At 52.8% G+C, this 14699-nt stretch overlaps 2 protein-coding genes across 2 annotated transcripts in view; one reads left to right on the top strand and one right to left on the bottom strand.

Annotated features, from left to right (window-relative positions):
• SSPN (sarcospan) overlaps positions 1-14699 on the top strand; it is an 84520-nt gene that overhangs the window by 31959 nt on the left and 37862 nt on the right. The gene's annotated exons all lie outside the window — the stretch shown is intronic.
• Positions 2099-6151, bottom strand: BHLHE41 (basic helix-loop-helix family member e41). Its single transcript, XM_039571626.1, is given in 7 exon segments — positions 2099-4115; positions 4118-4143; positions 4146-4784; positions 4908-5019; positions 5241-5348; positions 5630-5693; positions 5941-6151. Coding segments are annotated over 7 exon segments (1359 nt in total). The 5' UTR covers positions 6003-6151; the 3' UTR covers positions 2099-3767.

Genomic DNA, 14699 nt, shown 5'->3' on the forward strand with positions numbered 1-14699 from the left:
CCTACTCCAAGGCCCATTATGCTCCAGAAAAGGACTCACATGACTTAAATGGTAGGTCAGGCCTTTCTCAAACAGGGCTGATAGTCAAGTTCTGTAACTGTAATCCTCCCAAATATAAAAATTCCTTGTCCTTCAGTTGGAGGTACATGACATTGCCTTCCAGTGGTTTAAAAATCCCAACCATCCTTATTTAACACACTCTAATGGAGCCTGTCATGCCACTATAATATACTGGATTATAAAATCTGTTTTCAAAGTTTATTGCTTACGAAATCAAGCTTGCATCCCTTATCTTGTGGTTTATGGGACAACAGAATATGGATTCAAGTGTAAACAGTAAATGTAGCACCCAGTCCTGCACTCTCAGCACTTCCATAAGGGAATGTATATTTAAAGATGGGAGGCTCTTGTCCAGTATTTCTGTGATTGTTTTTAACCTCAAGAAAATTCAAGACATACAAATCGATTTAGGCTCCATAAGGATCTGAGGATTCCTGGAATTTAATAATTAAGGCTGACACTGGAATACCTCCTGTCATTTGCCTTTTGCCGTGGGTTATCAGCCTCAATTACAAACCTTTTTTTCCCCATGTTTGCTTTTGTTAGGCATTGGGATTATTAGAACACACATAATTTGTCTTTATGTTTTATGTCATAAAATTTAATAGATTCCACTGATGCTGTGACTTGGTGTGAAGTCATTTGGTACGTTTGATTCAAGGGCTAATAAAAGCAAGCCTTCCTTTTACTGTACATAAAGCCCTCTAAGGATCTGGGTTTATAGCCCAGTGAAACCCAAACCGATTCATATTCCCAAAGGATGGAAATTTGAAGGAGACCTAAAGCCTTGCTCATGCTCAGGTTTTACACTGCGCTCTTCAGGAGCTTTTTAAGAAGTGCCCGTGGCTCTACCCTTTGTGTGTGTGTAGTGAACTGGTAGGAAGAGCTTTGTGCTCAGGCAGGCCGCTTCCCTGGCTGGCAGGAGGAGTTGGAATACACGAACACCTTCATCCCAGCCTAACTGGTGGCCTAGCAAGTGTTAAGCTGTTCAAGTATGCAGGTCAAAGTTAGCGAGGGGAAGGGTCAAGCCCAGCTCACTTTCATTCCTGTGACAATGCAGGGAGCAGAACCAGATCCAAAGACAGCTGGAGCCAGACGCAGATTTTTTCCCCATTTCCCTACTTAGTAATTGACTTCAGCAGGTAGAGTGGTGCACTGTAGCAGCCTTTGGTCCATTATTTATGGAAAAAAACATGTCTATATGTCCACTGGTATTTGTAGATAGCCTGCCTGTTTCTCTAATAGGAATTAAATTTACTACAGCTTCCATGTGAAGACCTTTATTTCTTAACAATCCTACTCGAGTCATTTAAAAGGGGCGCTTATTTTTCATCCAATTTATAATTCCTCCTGTATTTTAAAGGATTGAGATTGTTCCTTGTCCGTGTAGTCACCGGTATGGGAGAACCAGCAGAGGGAGCACGGAACGTTCCCTTCGTCTCTCTTACGTAAACACTGGCTACTGTCTGAGGGGTTCCTCTAATTTTATATCCCTGCAAGAATTTTTGCAAGGAAAGGTGATCTACAGCTCTGCTATTCAATCTGTGGAAGCCTTTAGGGTGCTGCATTTCCGCACTATGATCTGCCTGCTTCCACCACTATTCCTCCTCTTGCTCTCCCCCCCACCACAAAATATTCAGTTGTCACAGAGTGTTTCCAAGCTGGGACACCCATCATTCATTCCTGCAGAGACTATGATACGTCATTAGATTGTCAGGCAAATCGTAAAGTTTGTTCCTTGTGAGTAAAGAGAGCACCAGGGCTGTCAAGTGTTAATTTTAAAGATGAATATTTTGCAAAAAGAAGAGGGGAAAAAAGTCAGGAAGAAACCTGTGTGTTCCACACTTTGCTTTGTGAAATGTGCATATATTAAACCAGAGTTTGCCAAAGAGAGTTAAAGAAAACCCAGAAAATTCAAACCCAGATTAAAAATGTGAATTAAATCATTGTCAGCCACGCAATCATACAGTTTGAAGCTCAATGCACCAATTATTATGTATTATCATTGCATTTTTAATTAGTAGACAACCCCATTTTGTGTATTAAAGTTTTTATTCCTTAGTAAGAATTCTTTTAATCACAAAATAGTGTGGAAATATTTAGATAATAGAATTCATGGAGTGCTGGAAAATACTGAATATAAAGATTGATTTCTAATATATCACATACTAAACTGTTCTAAAACAGCTGGTTTCTTGCAGACAGGATTTATTTTTTTTTAATAATTTAAGACAGCATAAGCTTGTATCAAGCATAAGCATTGTAACAAAAGTGCAACTTTTTCAGCAAATCCTCCCAAAAGATATTTAACTCAAAATATCATTAACACATATTTTTCTCCCTACAAAAATAGCATGTCAGACATCATTAATTGGATGTATTAACAACTATTTACATACAGCCACTCTGTAGGCTAGTAAGATTTTTTTTTGTAACGTTGTTTAAACACAGCGTTTGAGGCAAACAGTAGCAACAGCAGCAGCAGATGCACCAAACGGACTGACGGACCCCGGACACGCACACACTCCTCGCCAGGCTGTGGTGTCTCACCTCTTACATAACATTCAAGTGAGATTTCTCACAGTGCTACCTTGGCAACAAACTAAAAATATCTAGGCAAGGTCTTGGTTTAAGCCTTATTATAAAAGCTTTATCTGTGTGATTATCTGGCGTCTGGTTTGTCTCCAGAAAGGGAAATCGCAGTATTTGAGCATGGGATGAGGGAAGAACCCATATGGGAAACTTACCCAAACTGGTTTAATTGTTTCTGATTGCACAGCGAGGTGTTTACCTACGGCCTCCAGTTTGTGTCACTTGGAATTTAGGATAAAATGAGTTCAGGCTGACAAGCTGCTCTGTGTTTTCTTGGGGGAGAGAAGGGGGTTTCTTTTTGTAGTTCAGTGCAGTAACATTCATTTTATACAGCAAGGTTTGGGGAAAAAAAAATCTCTCGGGAACATACTGAATTAAATAAAGATGGGGTGAGAACAAACGCACTTGCCACACCTGTATACCTTAGCCCAAAAAAATAATGAAATAAACACAACGTTATGTAATGGGTCTGACCCTCCTTCCCTTGCACACCCGAAACTCGCTGGAGCCAGTGGCATCCCCGGGTGCTCAAGGCACTGCAGGTTTGGGCTCAGGGTGCATCCTCCATGCTCCGGTTCTCCATAAAGTGCTAGCACAGGTGCTGGGCTCTGCCCTTCCTCCCTCGTCTCGCTCCCCGCCCTCACCCTGAACCCATCCAGGTCTCCCGGACAACAAGCGCAAGTTCCCAAGTGGGACTTAGGGACACACTGTATAAACCCATTCCAGATAAGGTGCCACATTTAATTACTCTATAGAGAGAGAAAAAAAAAAAGTATCCTTACTATGTTTTCTTCCTTCTTCTTGTTGTGTTTTGTTTGGGGTTTTTTTGTTGTTGTTGTTTTCCTTATTTATGCATTTGTAAAGCCAAACATTAAAAAAATACTGAGTAGCAAATTTTATCCTCGACGGTCCTCTGCGGGGGCCGCTCCGGGACCTCCCGCCCTGGCAGCGGGGCTCTCCCGGGCTGGGTCCCGGCGCCCCGCGGCCGCGAGTTCCCGGCGATCAGCGGCCCCAGCGACCCCTGCCCTCCATAGGAAACCGGGGGCGCAAGTGGCGGCCCGACGGCCCCTCAGTCCGAGGGGAGGGCAGCGGCGGCGGGGAGCCCCCGGGGCGTCTCACGGGCCCTCGGCGCCGGGCTCCTCGGCAGCTGCGGGCTCGGGCTCCTCGCCTGGCTCGGCGGCGGCGGCGGCAGCGAAGGGGTGCGGGAGGTGGGGCGTCGGGGGCAGCCCGGCGGCGGCGGCGGCCGCCGCCTTCTCAGCGGGGCCGAGCACGGAGGAGAGGCAGGGGAAGGAGGCCGCCGCGGCGGCCGCGGCGGCGGCCGCCTGGGCCGGGATGCCCGGGTAGAGGAGCGGGATGGGAGCGGCGGGGTAGAGATACTTCTCCAGGCTGCCTTTATCCAGGAAGGGCTGCATGTAGGCGGCGGCGGCCGAGGGGGAGATGAAGTAGAAGGGCAGGCAGAAAGGGCCGCCGCCGGCTGTCCGAAGGGGCCCCGCCGCCGCCCGCCCCCAGAGCCATCAGGGACCCCAGCAGGGTGGCGTCGGGTCTGACCAGAGCGGCCGCCGCTGCCGCCGCCGCCGCCTCGGCGCCCCGCGCCGCCAGCCCCGGCGGGCCGGGCATGGGGCTCCCGCCGCGGTCCAGCTTCAGCCGCTTGGGCGCGGGGGGCACCTCGTCCCCCGACGGCTCCTGCTTGATGGCCAGGGCGGGCAGCGCTCCGCCGGCCGCCGCCGCGGGGCCGCGCTCGGGGCGCGCCTCGCCCTCCCCGCCGTAGCCGCTGTCCGTGTCCGTGTCGGTCTCGGCGCTGAGCTCGGCGGCGTGAGTCCGCTGGATGACGGGCACGCAGTTAGCCTGGCCCTCCGGCTTGTGGCCCGGCGCGCAGGGGGGGGCGGGCGGGGAGGAAGAGGAGGAGGATCCCTTGCTGAGGGGGCCCGGCGGCGGGGAGAGGAGCTGAGGGCCGGGGAGGAACTGCGAGGAGATGGAGTGCAGGTGGCCGAGGAGCTGGGCGCATCGCTGCTCGCGGGGGGTCCAGCTCTCGAAGCGGGAGAGGTACTGCAGCACTTCCTTGGCGCACGTTTGAAAGCCCGAGTGGAAGGCGTCCAGGTCGGCCTGCACCGGAGACTTCATGGACCGCTCCCCTGCGGGGAGACCGAGCGGGGACAACGTTTACCCGCGGCTGCGGCATGCGGTGCCTCGCTCCGGGCCTCCCCCCGCCCGCCCCCGGTGCACCCCAGCGGCGGTGCCCCCCGGGCCCCGCTTACCATTCTGCAAAGCAATAATCTTCTGGTGCTGCTGCTCTGTTAAGGCTGTTAGCGCTTTCAAGTGCTTCAAAGTCAGTTCCAGCACCACCGCTTTCTCCAGGTGTCCCAGCGTCTGCAAAGGCAAGGGTAGGGGGCGGCTTGGCTACCTCCCGGCACGTTTTGGCTACCGCCAAACGCCGCCTCCGTTAACTTCGGTGAGACCGGTCCCCGAGGCGTTAGGGCCAGGACGGCGGGCGGGCAGCAGGCAGGCAGCCCGGCGTCCCGGGGGCTGCGCAGCGGGCAGGCTGCCGGCGCCGGCATCTGCATGGACATACACGCTCCTGGGCACCTTACCGTCAGTTTCAGATGCTCGGGCAGTAAATCCTTCAGCTGGGCAATGCATTCGTTAATCCTGTCTCGCCTCTTCTTTTCTATCAGTCTATGTGGCAGTTTGTACGTTTCCTAATTAGCAAAACCCGGAAAAGCCAAGTGTTAGGCAGAGTCTCTCGGAACGCCGATCAAAACCAAAACAAATGTCATGCGGACCACATGCCGCGCAAATTATCGTCAAGGCACCGCTCTCCCCGCCGTGTCAGCTCGCTCGTAAACCCACTTGCGATTCGGGGGGCAAGTTGTATGCGCAGCCCCCCGGGGATGCTCTTGGGAGCGAAGCTACGCTGCAAAATTTAGCGAACCCCAACCAAGCGACTAAGCGAGAAGAGAGCCCAGAAACTTATTCTTACCTTGCTCTCGTCCCTCTTCACGCTTCTTTTGGGTTTGCACATATACAGGGCAGGGTAGTCCAGCCTGGAGAAAAACACAAAGATCCAGCGTCGGCAAGTGCAGCGGGAGCTCGCCTAGCACCTCCTCGAGTGGGCACTCGGGCGCCGAGCGCTCTGCCCGAAGGGCCGGGCAAGGGCTCGCCCGGGTCCGCCCGCGGAGGGAGGCGGCGAGCCCCGCGGAGCCGGCGCCGCTCCCAGCGCTTTGCAGCACTTTCTCAAGAAGACGAAACGCCATAGAGATACGAGACGGAGATACTGCCCCGGCGCCTTACCCTATAAAATCCCTATGCTCCAGTAGCTGCCTCTCCGGCAAGCGGGAGATTCCTTCATCCATGTCTGGCAGCGGCTGATGTTTCGTCGCTGCTTTTGACTGAGCCTGCGGGATGCTGAGATCAGTCTCGGGAGATCCGCGAGCGACGCTGCGCACATGCAGCCTCCGTCCCCCCTCTCCCGTGCAGTGGCCAAAAGTGTGCGGCGGTTCGTCCCCCCCCCCCCCAAGTGCCTCCGCCGCCGCCGCCGCCGCCGCTCCCCCCCTGCCCGCCTTCGCTGCGCTCCCCGCGCACACGCCCGCAGCTCCCGCCGCCGCCGCCGCGCCTGCCCGCGGGGCACGCGCGCCGCCAGCCAGCCCCGCACCCGGCTCACGTGCGGCGCGGGCGGGGGCGGGACCGGGGAGGGGACGGGGGGGGTCCCGCCGCCCGCCCGGGGCCGCCCTGCGAGACAGCGGCTTCCCCCCGTGTTACTGCTGCTGCCGCTGTCGCTGTCATCGTCAGCCTTACTGCCGTGATGATTGCCACTCTTACTGTGTTTTTATGATTTTTATGATTTTTCTAATTCTAATAATTTAAAACATAATTTTACTTTTATTTTTGTATTTTTATATATTTTTATTTGTATCCGGGGAGAAGACCCGCCTGTGGAAAACGGGCCCATGGGAGGAAGGGGGGAATAATCGAGCCCCTCTCTTGGGGGGGGGCGGTTAGGGGGTCACGTTCGCCATACGTTTTCTATAGATTTCTATAGGATGCGTGGGCACGAACAGGCGCACACGCGTGTTACTGCGCGGAGCGCGCCCTGGCCCGGCGCCGCCGTGCCGCAGCTCTCGTCCCCCCGTGCTCCCGCCCGGCCGCCGCTGCTCCCGGCAGCTCTCCCTCCCGACCTTTGGACGGGAGCCGGATCTGCCTGCAACGCCAGACCTCGGCAGAAGTGCTCCTTTTATACAGACGGACTCACATATAGAGGCACATATATATAAAAATATGTCTATCTGTAATATAAACACACCTGCTGTTGACGCTGCCCTCGGGCAGCTCGAATCCCCGCGGGGCGCAGGGGGTGACATTGGCAGAGGATTTGCACCGGTGCAGCGTGACCGGCCGCGGCAGCCCCGGGACGGGGCGGGGGGGGAACCCCCTCCGCCCCCCCGCCCGCGTCCCTGCGCGCCGGGCGCGCCCGCGCAGCCCCCGCTCCCCGCCGGCGGCGGCGGCACCGACAGCCGCCTCCCTAATCCTGTCTCACACTGGTACGAGCACAGGGCCGGCAACGTGACCCGACCTGCTGCCACATCACTGCCGCCGGGCTGCACCGGGCGGCCCTGCCCCGCCGCCCCCCGCTAGCAGGCGGCGGCATCGGGTGGCACCGGGCACCCCCGGCTCGGACTACCACGGACCGTGCCCCTCCAACCCCGGGCAGCCCCGCGCCCCCCGCCCCTCTCCGGGCAGCCCGCCAGGACCCTGCTGCCCCCGGAAGGACGGGGTGCCGGTGCCCGAGGGAAGGCGATGCTCTTCTTTCCCGTGCCGCTTGCAAAGGCGCTGTCTGTGCGTGCGTGTGTGTCCCCGCGTGTGCGTGTCCCGGCGTGTTTGTCCCCGCGTGTCCCCGCGTGTGCGCCGTGCCCGCACGCCGGCGCAGCATGTGTGGCCCTGCAACGTGCGGGGTGTGCGGCGTGTGCGGGGAGCGCGGCGGCCCCGGCCCCACGTGCGGGGCGGGGGGAGCGGACACCCCCCACACCACCACCCCCTCTCAGAGCCGGGCTGGCGGGTTTCTCTCCGGTATTCCCGGCGGGAACCGCAGGCGGGAAGTGTCAGCTGAGGCGATCCATAGCGATGTGTTTATCTCCGCTGCCAGCGCTGACCGCTCGCTTTTCATTTGGTTCAGTTTTGCTCCCTCCCTTCCTCGGGCTCCGGCTCCTGGAGGTGCGTGACCTCCAAACCCGGGCTCCCACAGAATCCAGCGGCTTGGGGAGGCGGGGAATTACCCCAATAAACACCAAACACGCCCCCGCCTGCCAAAACAGAGACGGGAACCTCACATCATTCCTGTCTAACGATGGTGCTGTACAGGTAATCTGGCCAGGGGGGTAACTCGTGATTTTTGTGTGCGGGGGGGCTGCCGAACCGCACTGCCCGTATGTAAAGTGCGAATGAGGTTTTAGGAGCAGCGAAGGCTCTGATGAGGTGTTTGAGGCTCCTGCTTGGCAAGCAGCAAGCGGCACTGCGGGCTTGTACAGCTCTCTCCCTGTTAACTTGATGGCATTTCCACACTGTCCGTGAAGCTAAACCGAGGACAAAAATAAATAACATACATGTGTGCCACGTGCCTATAGGTTATAGGGGTGGGGAGGGTCAGAAGGAGAGGGCTGGTGGACTGCTGCAGAGGTGGGTGGGAGAATCTGCTGCTGGTGAGGAAAGCAAACTGTTACATATGTTCACGGAGTCATAGAATATTCTGAGTTGGAAGGGACCCACAAAAATCCTGGAGTCCAACTTCAGACTCTGCACAGGACAATCCTACCGAGTGCCTGAGAGTGTTGTCCAAATGCTTCTCAAGCTCTGTGAGGCTTGGGGCCATGGTTACTTCCCTGGGGAGCCTGTTCCAGTGCTCAGCCACCCTCTGGGGGAAGAAAATTTCCCTAAATCCAACCTAAATCTCCCCTAGCACATTACCTGGGTAAACTTGGACTACAGAGCAGCTCCCTCGGGAAGGGGGACCACAGACTGCAGGGGAAACTTGCTCATCAAGGACATATTGGTTGCCCCAAGTCAGTCATCCATGCTGGACATCTAAGGTAGAGCTGCAGGCTCTCTTGTTAGTCAGTGGAGAGAAACAAGCAGCTTCAGCATAAAATTCCTCTCCTCCTCACTGGACTGGTCCTTGAAAAAGCATCAAGAAAACAGCCTGAGTAAAAGAAGGAGCTTAAACCTAAAACAAAGCATAGGGAGACCTTTTGGGGGAGTGCTGACTCAAAGGGAGCTTGAACTCTGAAAGAAAAGATAGTTCCCTGCAGGTGATTCCTCCCATGGGCAGGAAAGCAGGGCTTTGCATGGTTTCTGTAACTAACAGACAGGGTGGGGAGCAGGCGGGGTGAGCTTTTCTGGAGCAAACTCCTTGTGGAACACCTGGAGCATTTCTGGAGCATTTGTTTGCCAGCTTCATCCTCTCTGGAACAACCTGCAGATCTTCAAATTATGGAAAGAATGTCCGGGGTGAGACTCAGCTTCTAGGAGAAGTCCTAATTCTGGGATTCCTCTGGAACCAAGTGGGAACGGAAATTGAAAATTACCAAAGATGCAAAACATGAGCTGAGACAGCTGGAGGCTTTGTAATAGTTCAAGCAACATCTGGAAACTTCTAAGAGTTTTATAAGAGGTCACCTGCAGACAAGGATAAAAGACTTCAGTGTCCAGAGAGAGTGCAAAATTCTTCTGGAAGATTCCCAGTTTAAAGACGCAGGATGGATCAAAGAGGTGATCAGCAGTGTGAGTATCATGCAAAATAATGTTTTCCAGAAAATAAGAGGCACAACAAAAGCTTTGGCCAATTTTTAAGCCAAGATGAACCACAGTGAAGAGTTAAGAAATTGAGACAATCAGTCAGAAAAGGAAATAAAAGGCTTGCAGGTCACTGCAGGAAAAAACAGCCTCCTGCTGCAGAAAAGAGCTGGCCAGTACACCGCCTACCACCAACATCCACCAGCATTTCCAGTCTCCAGGAGGAAGGAATCAGACTATTTGTCCCAGCTGAATCAGTGCAAAAGCCATGGTGTTTGAGGAAAATACATCTGGGAGATTTGTTCGGCTCTGTCCATAACCACAGCATGAGGGAATGGCTCTGAAATGGGAGGCCTCAGAGCCAATTTGATGGGGTCAGCTCTTTTATCAGTGAGCACTTGCCTTCAGGAAAAGAGATTATATTATCTAGTCTGGCTGTATGACTAGAATCAACCATCAAATTAGAGAGAGCTGATCAGCTGTGTGCCACAAAGTGGGGGACAAAGAGAATTCAGCTGCAGGATCTGGATTATTTTGGTTGAATAACAAGGCATTCAACCAGGGGAAATTGGACATTGACCTATTAATGGATTTTTCAGTAAAGGGGTGACCAGATTGAGACCTGGGAAAAAGGGAAATGCAAGCACATAAAAACCTGTCCTGGGTCAGAGAAAAGGTCCTGCAGTCCTGAAGTCCTGGAGGAGATGCTTTGGGAGGAGCAGACAAACAGAGCATGCACATAATGCAAGCTCCCTAGGCCGGTGTCCCAGGTCCTGGTGGCCTGCAGGGCAGAGATTTCCTGAGCCAGGAATGGTATCTCTGTGTTTAATGGGAAGCCAAAGATGCCCTGAGAGGCTGAGTGTGCCAAGTCCTTAAATCATGGGCTGCAGCAGAACCTTGGGCCAGGAAGCTGGCAGTGGTAGGAAGGTGGTCAGTCCTGTCAGCGCAGCTCTGTGGCTCACGCGGGGACAAGAAAAGAGAACTTCCACCTCAGAGAGTACCACACACACCCAACGTATGTAAAGCGAGAGAGACAGGGGCCATGCAAAAACACAGCTGAGCTCAGAAGCAGAAATAGAATAACCTGAGTGTGGGAAGGTGGTGGGCCAAGACAAGACACAACGTGCAGCGAGCCCTTTGCACGGTTGCAAAATGGGGAAATGGGGGGGATCCAGCTGGGGGACAGAGTCAGGACCATGTTTTTGTGAAGGACTGGTGCAAAAACCTTACTGGGGGACACTGGTCACAGCCTGGTAGACTTTGGCCCATCTTAGGCCATGTGAAGTGGGTGATACCAGAGATGGGCCAGTCTCCCCAACCAGCCCATGGGCTAACGGTGTCTGAGCTAATCAGCTTGTAGTGGATAGTGATGACAGAAGAGTGTAGACACTTCCAAACCTGGGAAAGTCAGAAACAAGGCACTGGAGCAATAAGTGAGTCATGGTGATGTCCTGATAAATACCAGGAACTGCACCTTCCCCCATCAGTTTGGAAATTCCCTTTAAAGGTGTGTTTCAAGTGAAGCAAATTGCAGGTAGCTGAGAACCTGTCCTGCCTTTGAGGACAGTAAAATATAAAGGTGGCTCCACTCTGAGGTCACTGCCAGCCCTGACTGATGGGGGAGTCTGAAGCCTGCCTGGAATCCTGGGACCTTCAGAGACTCTTCCCCAACAGGTCAGTGAGATCCTGTGTACGTGAAACAGAAAGGATCTCCATCTGTCTGCTGGATGCCTTCCAGGAACATCAACCAGGAACAAGTAAAACAATCTTCCCCCTAAGTTCCCCCTCTGAAGTCCCTGGAAAGAAGCTCTGTCTGAGCATGGAGGCCCCTTGGATGATGGGTTCAGTTTGCTCAGCCACAACAGATCTGAAAGCTGTATCTCAACAGGCAGAAAAGACAAAGAAAAGAAAGATGGGAACATTGCTTTCTCAGCAAAGCCTGACCTGGCAATTTAGTGATGGCTGGGGGCTTATGCAAAGCCCCAGCTGCACTGGAGAGGCTGGTGGAGAAGGTTGGGCACACCATGCCAACAGGAGGCCTTGGATGGCCTCAACCTTCCGAGAGGTCTGTTGTGCTTAGGCTATTTATGGGTGCACACCGAGACCTTTGAACAAGTGGTAGGTGCATTTACACATGGCCTGTGATAAGTTCAAGGCTGACAGTCTGTAACTGGTCCCAAAGGAAAGGGAGTTTTTCCAAGAGCAGGTAACTTCAGCCTGCTGCCCAAGCTGGTGATGGGGAATTTCCACTGAAAAGAGCAAAAGCGAGACTGCCTGGAGCTGGCCCGCTCCCCAGAGCTGCAGGTCCACAGGACTCTGCTCCTGTTACAGAAGGTTTGTTTGTAGATGTGCTAACATTGCAAAACCTTGCTCGGGCACAATGACAGAGGGAGAGCATTTCAGTGGCCAGCAGAATGAGACTTAGCGGTTTCCACCTGTGTAATTCTTGCCAGTGGCTAAATTTACTGATGAGCTCTGCTGGTATTTGCACAGGAGGAACTGTAATAGGGGTAGGCCATGAATCCCTGCACTAGCTCACTCTGTGGGCCTAAGATTCCCCGATGCAATTTGCCCAGGTCTTTAGAAAAACGGCAATTTTGCAACTGCACAGTTAACTACACCTCTGGGCATAAGTGGAGTAGCAGGGACGCCTAATCCAGGCAGAACCTTTGGGATGCAGTGCAACAGTGTTTTGAAGAGTTTATTCTTCAGGAGGATGAATGCAGAGAGGGAGATGCTTGTTTCCTCTCGAACCACTTGTAGATGTGCAAATACTTCCAGTTCACTCAGGAGAACCAAGGAAGGGAAGTGCCAGAGAAGGAATGTGGGCTCCTGAAGGTTCATCACAGAAAGAATCCCAGTAGGATACAGCTAGAAAATGAGCTGGGAAACTCCACTGTCCTAGAGCACGATACACATACATTTGGAGCACAGTGGAGTGTGGGCTACCAAGGGAAAAGCATTCTGGTCATGGTGGAAAAGTCTGGAGTGAAAGGTCAAGTATGGCATAAAATTTCTAGTGCACGGAAACAACCTGTAGAGCACTTTGTTAGGTGATGTCTGGAGCAGGACGTTCTGAGATTATTACTTTAAAGCTGGCAAACATTTTAAACCACACAGTTTTTCTGTACATTTCCGACAAGCCTTAGCTAAGCTAAGGGGAAAAGTCCGACACTGGTTAAGAATCAGGAAGGTTGTAGAAAATACATGCAGGAGATGAATGCCCCTATTGCAAACAACATTCCCACAGAAACACAGAGACACCCCATGAAACAGTATCTGACAGACTCATTCAATTAATGGGCTGCATTGCCTGGTGTCCTTGGGTTTCTGTCTGAAGCAGCTTCTGGGAGCTGCAGACTATTTCACAAAATGCCCTGGAGCTTGTCTGTTAGGACACCAGTGCCAGATGTCCAAGTGAAAGATGTCCTCTCCCTCCAAGTCCTAGGAGGTATGGGAGGATTGCACAAAGCTCGAGGGAGAAACACTGAATCCAGAACATTTCAGCAGATCTGTGAGGTGGTTGGGATCCCTAAAACAGCTCCATGTGACCACAGCCTGAAGGGTTGGTGGGGTGGTTTTTTTTTGCAGACTCTTCCAGTCAAGTGGCTTGCTCCTCAGAACTGCCTCAAGTGATAACACCCAGCATATTCCAGTCCTTTGGGAAGCCCCAGGAGAAGCAAAGCACTTCCTCACCATTTTGATGAAAACCTAAGGATTTTTTTATGCCTTTTTATGGACTTCTGGGAGAAGAAAGAGTTTTGGGTCATGCAGAGAAGCACATGTTCCTTTTTTTTTTTTTTTAATTAAATGGAAATTTGGGATATTTTACAGTCTTAGTAAAAACAGCGTGAGAGTCTTTAAAAGGATAAACCTAGAGCAACACTGTTGGACTGGCTGTATAAGGCCATACGGTACTGACCTGGATATTTATGGTGGTTACCCACTGTCGTGGGGTCCCAGGCTGTCACAATGCCCATCAGAAAATGCAATAGGAAAAAAACACTCTGGGCAAACAAAACTTCAGGGTTTCACTCTTCCTCTGTTCTTCCCTCACTGCAAATGTAGCTGTGGAAAGCTGAGGCTGGAGAAGTTGAAGCACAGATCCCCTTCCTCCCTGCTAGCCCCAGAGGGGCAGAGACTTTCAGGAATGCTGAATGCACCTTGAGGGCACTCTGGGAGTAGCTGTCTGGAAGGGAATCAAGGAGCAGAAAACTACGAGAAAGGGGAGTGCAAATGTTTTGGATTAGAGATAGGAAAATACCTTCTTGAAGCACACTGTGTAATTACAGTAAGTAAGAATGTGTCATTCATCACTTCTTAAATTATTTTCCCTCATTCTCAGCATGGTGGGTTTATTAGAGCCTTGTCATTTTCAGCTCCTTCAGAATAAAGGAGGAGTCTGAGAGGCCAGGTGTGGGAGGGGGGCCAAGTCCTTCTAAATCCAAGTGTGCAAGACAGGCAGAACAGTCTCCCTCCTCTATGAAACAGAAACCACCCCATTCCAGACACTTAGCTGCAGACAGGTGAGTCCTAAGAAGATGTGAGAGAAGCCAGAGGAGAAGCCTAGTGTGTGTTTTTGGGTACAGATGCTACTTGGAGCAGGCTGGCTCTGAGCAAAGAGCCAAACTCCTGTTGTTTGAGTCCTCTTGGGTTCTGGTTGGGAAGGGCTGAGCTTTTTAGCTAGAAGGACAGGACGAGAAATCGGGGAATCTGTTGGTGCCTGTCTGCTTCAGCCACCACCCCAGATCTACTTGGAATGTGCAAGCAAGGAGAAGTCCTCTGCATTGTATAAACAGCGCCAGACTGGAAAGCCAAAGTGTTCCATAGGCATAGGCACCAAGTGCAGTCCAGCCCCAGACCACAAACACAACAGCACGGAGCTCGGCACAGACACCCAGGAGAAGGGACAGGCATGTGTGATGATCACTCAAACCCACCATCCCAGAGGGATAAGTCAGCCCTTAGACCCATCCTAGTTTGTCAGGACGTATCCAGGATACCTCTGGACCTTGTACCAGCTGGGAAATACCCCCTCAAACATTGTGCCTGAATTCCCTGCTCTCTCCAGCGTGCCCTTTGCTCCCAGACCAGATGGCAGCATGGTGCCCTGTGCTGGCAGTGCTCCCTGGGGTGTGCAGTACCACAGGGAGCTACCCCATGGTGTGTGGGGCTCTGGAGCTCTTGCAGATCCTGCCTGCAGGGTCACTTGCCACAGTTTTCACCTCCCTGGTGTTTTACCAGGCTGCTGCAGCCGGGGCGGGAGC

This window comes from Corvus cornix, chromosome 1A (assembly GCF_000738735.6).
Source record: "Corvus cornix cornix isolate S_Up_H32 chromosome 1A, ASM73873v5, whole genome shotgun sequence".
In the NCBI taxonomy this organism is placed as follows: domain Eukaryota; kingdom Metazoa; phylum Chordata; class Aves; order Passeriformes; family Corvidae; genus Corvus; species Corvus cornix.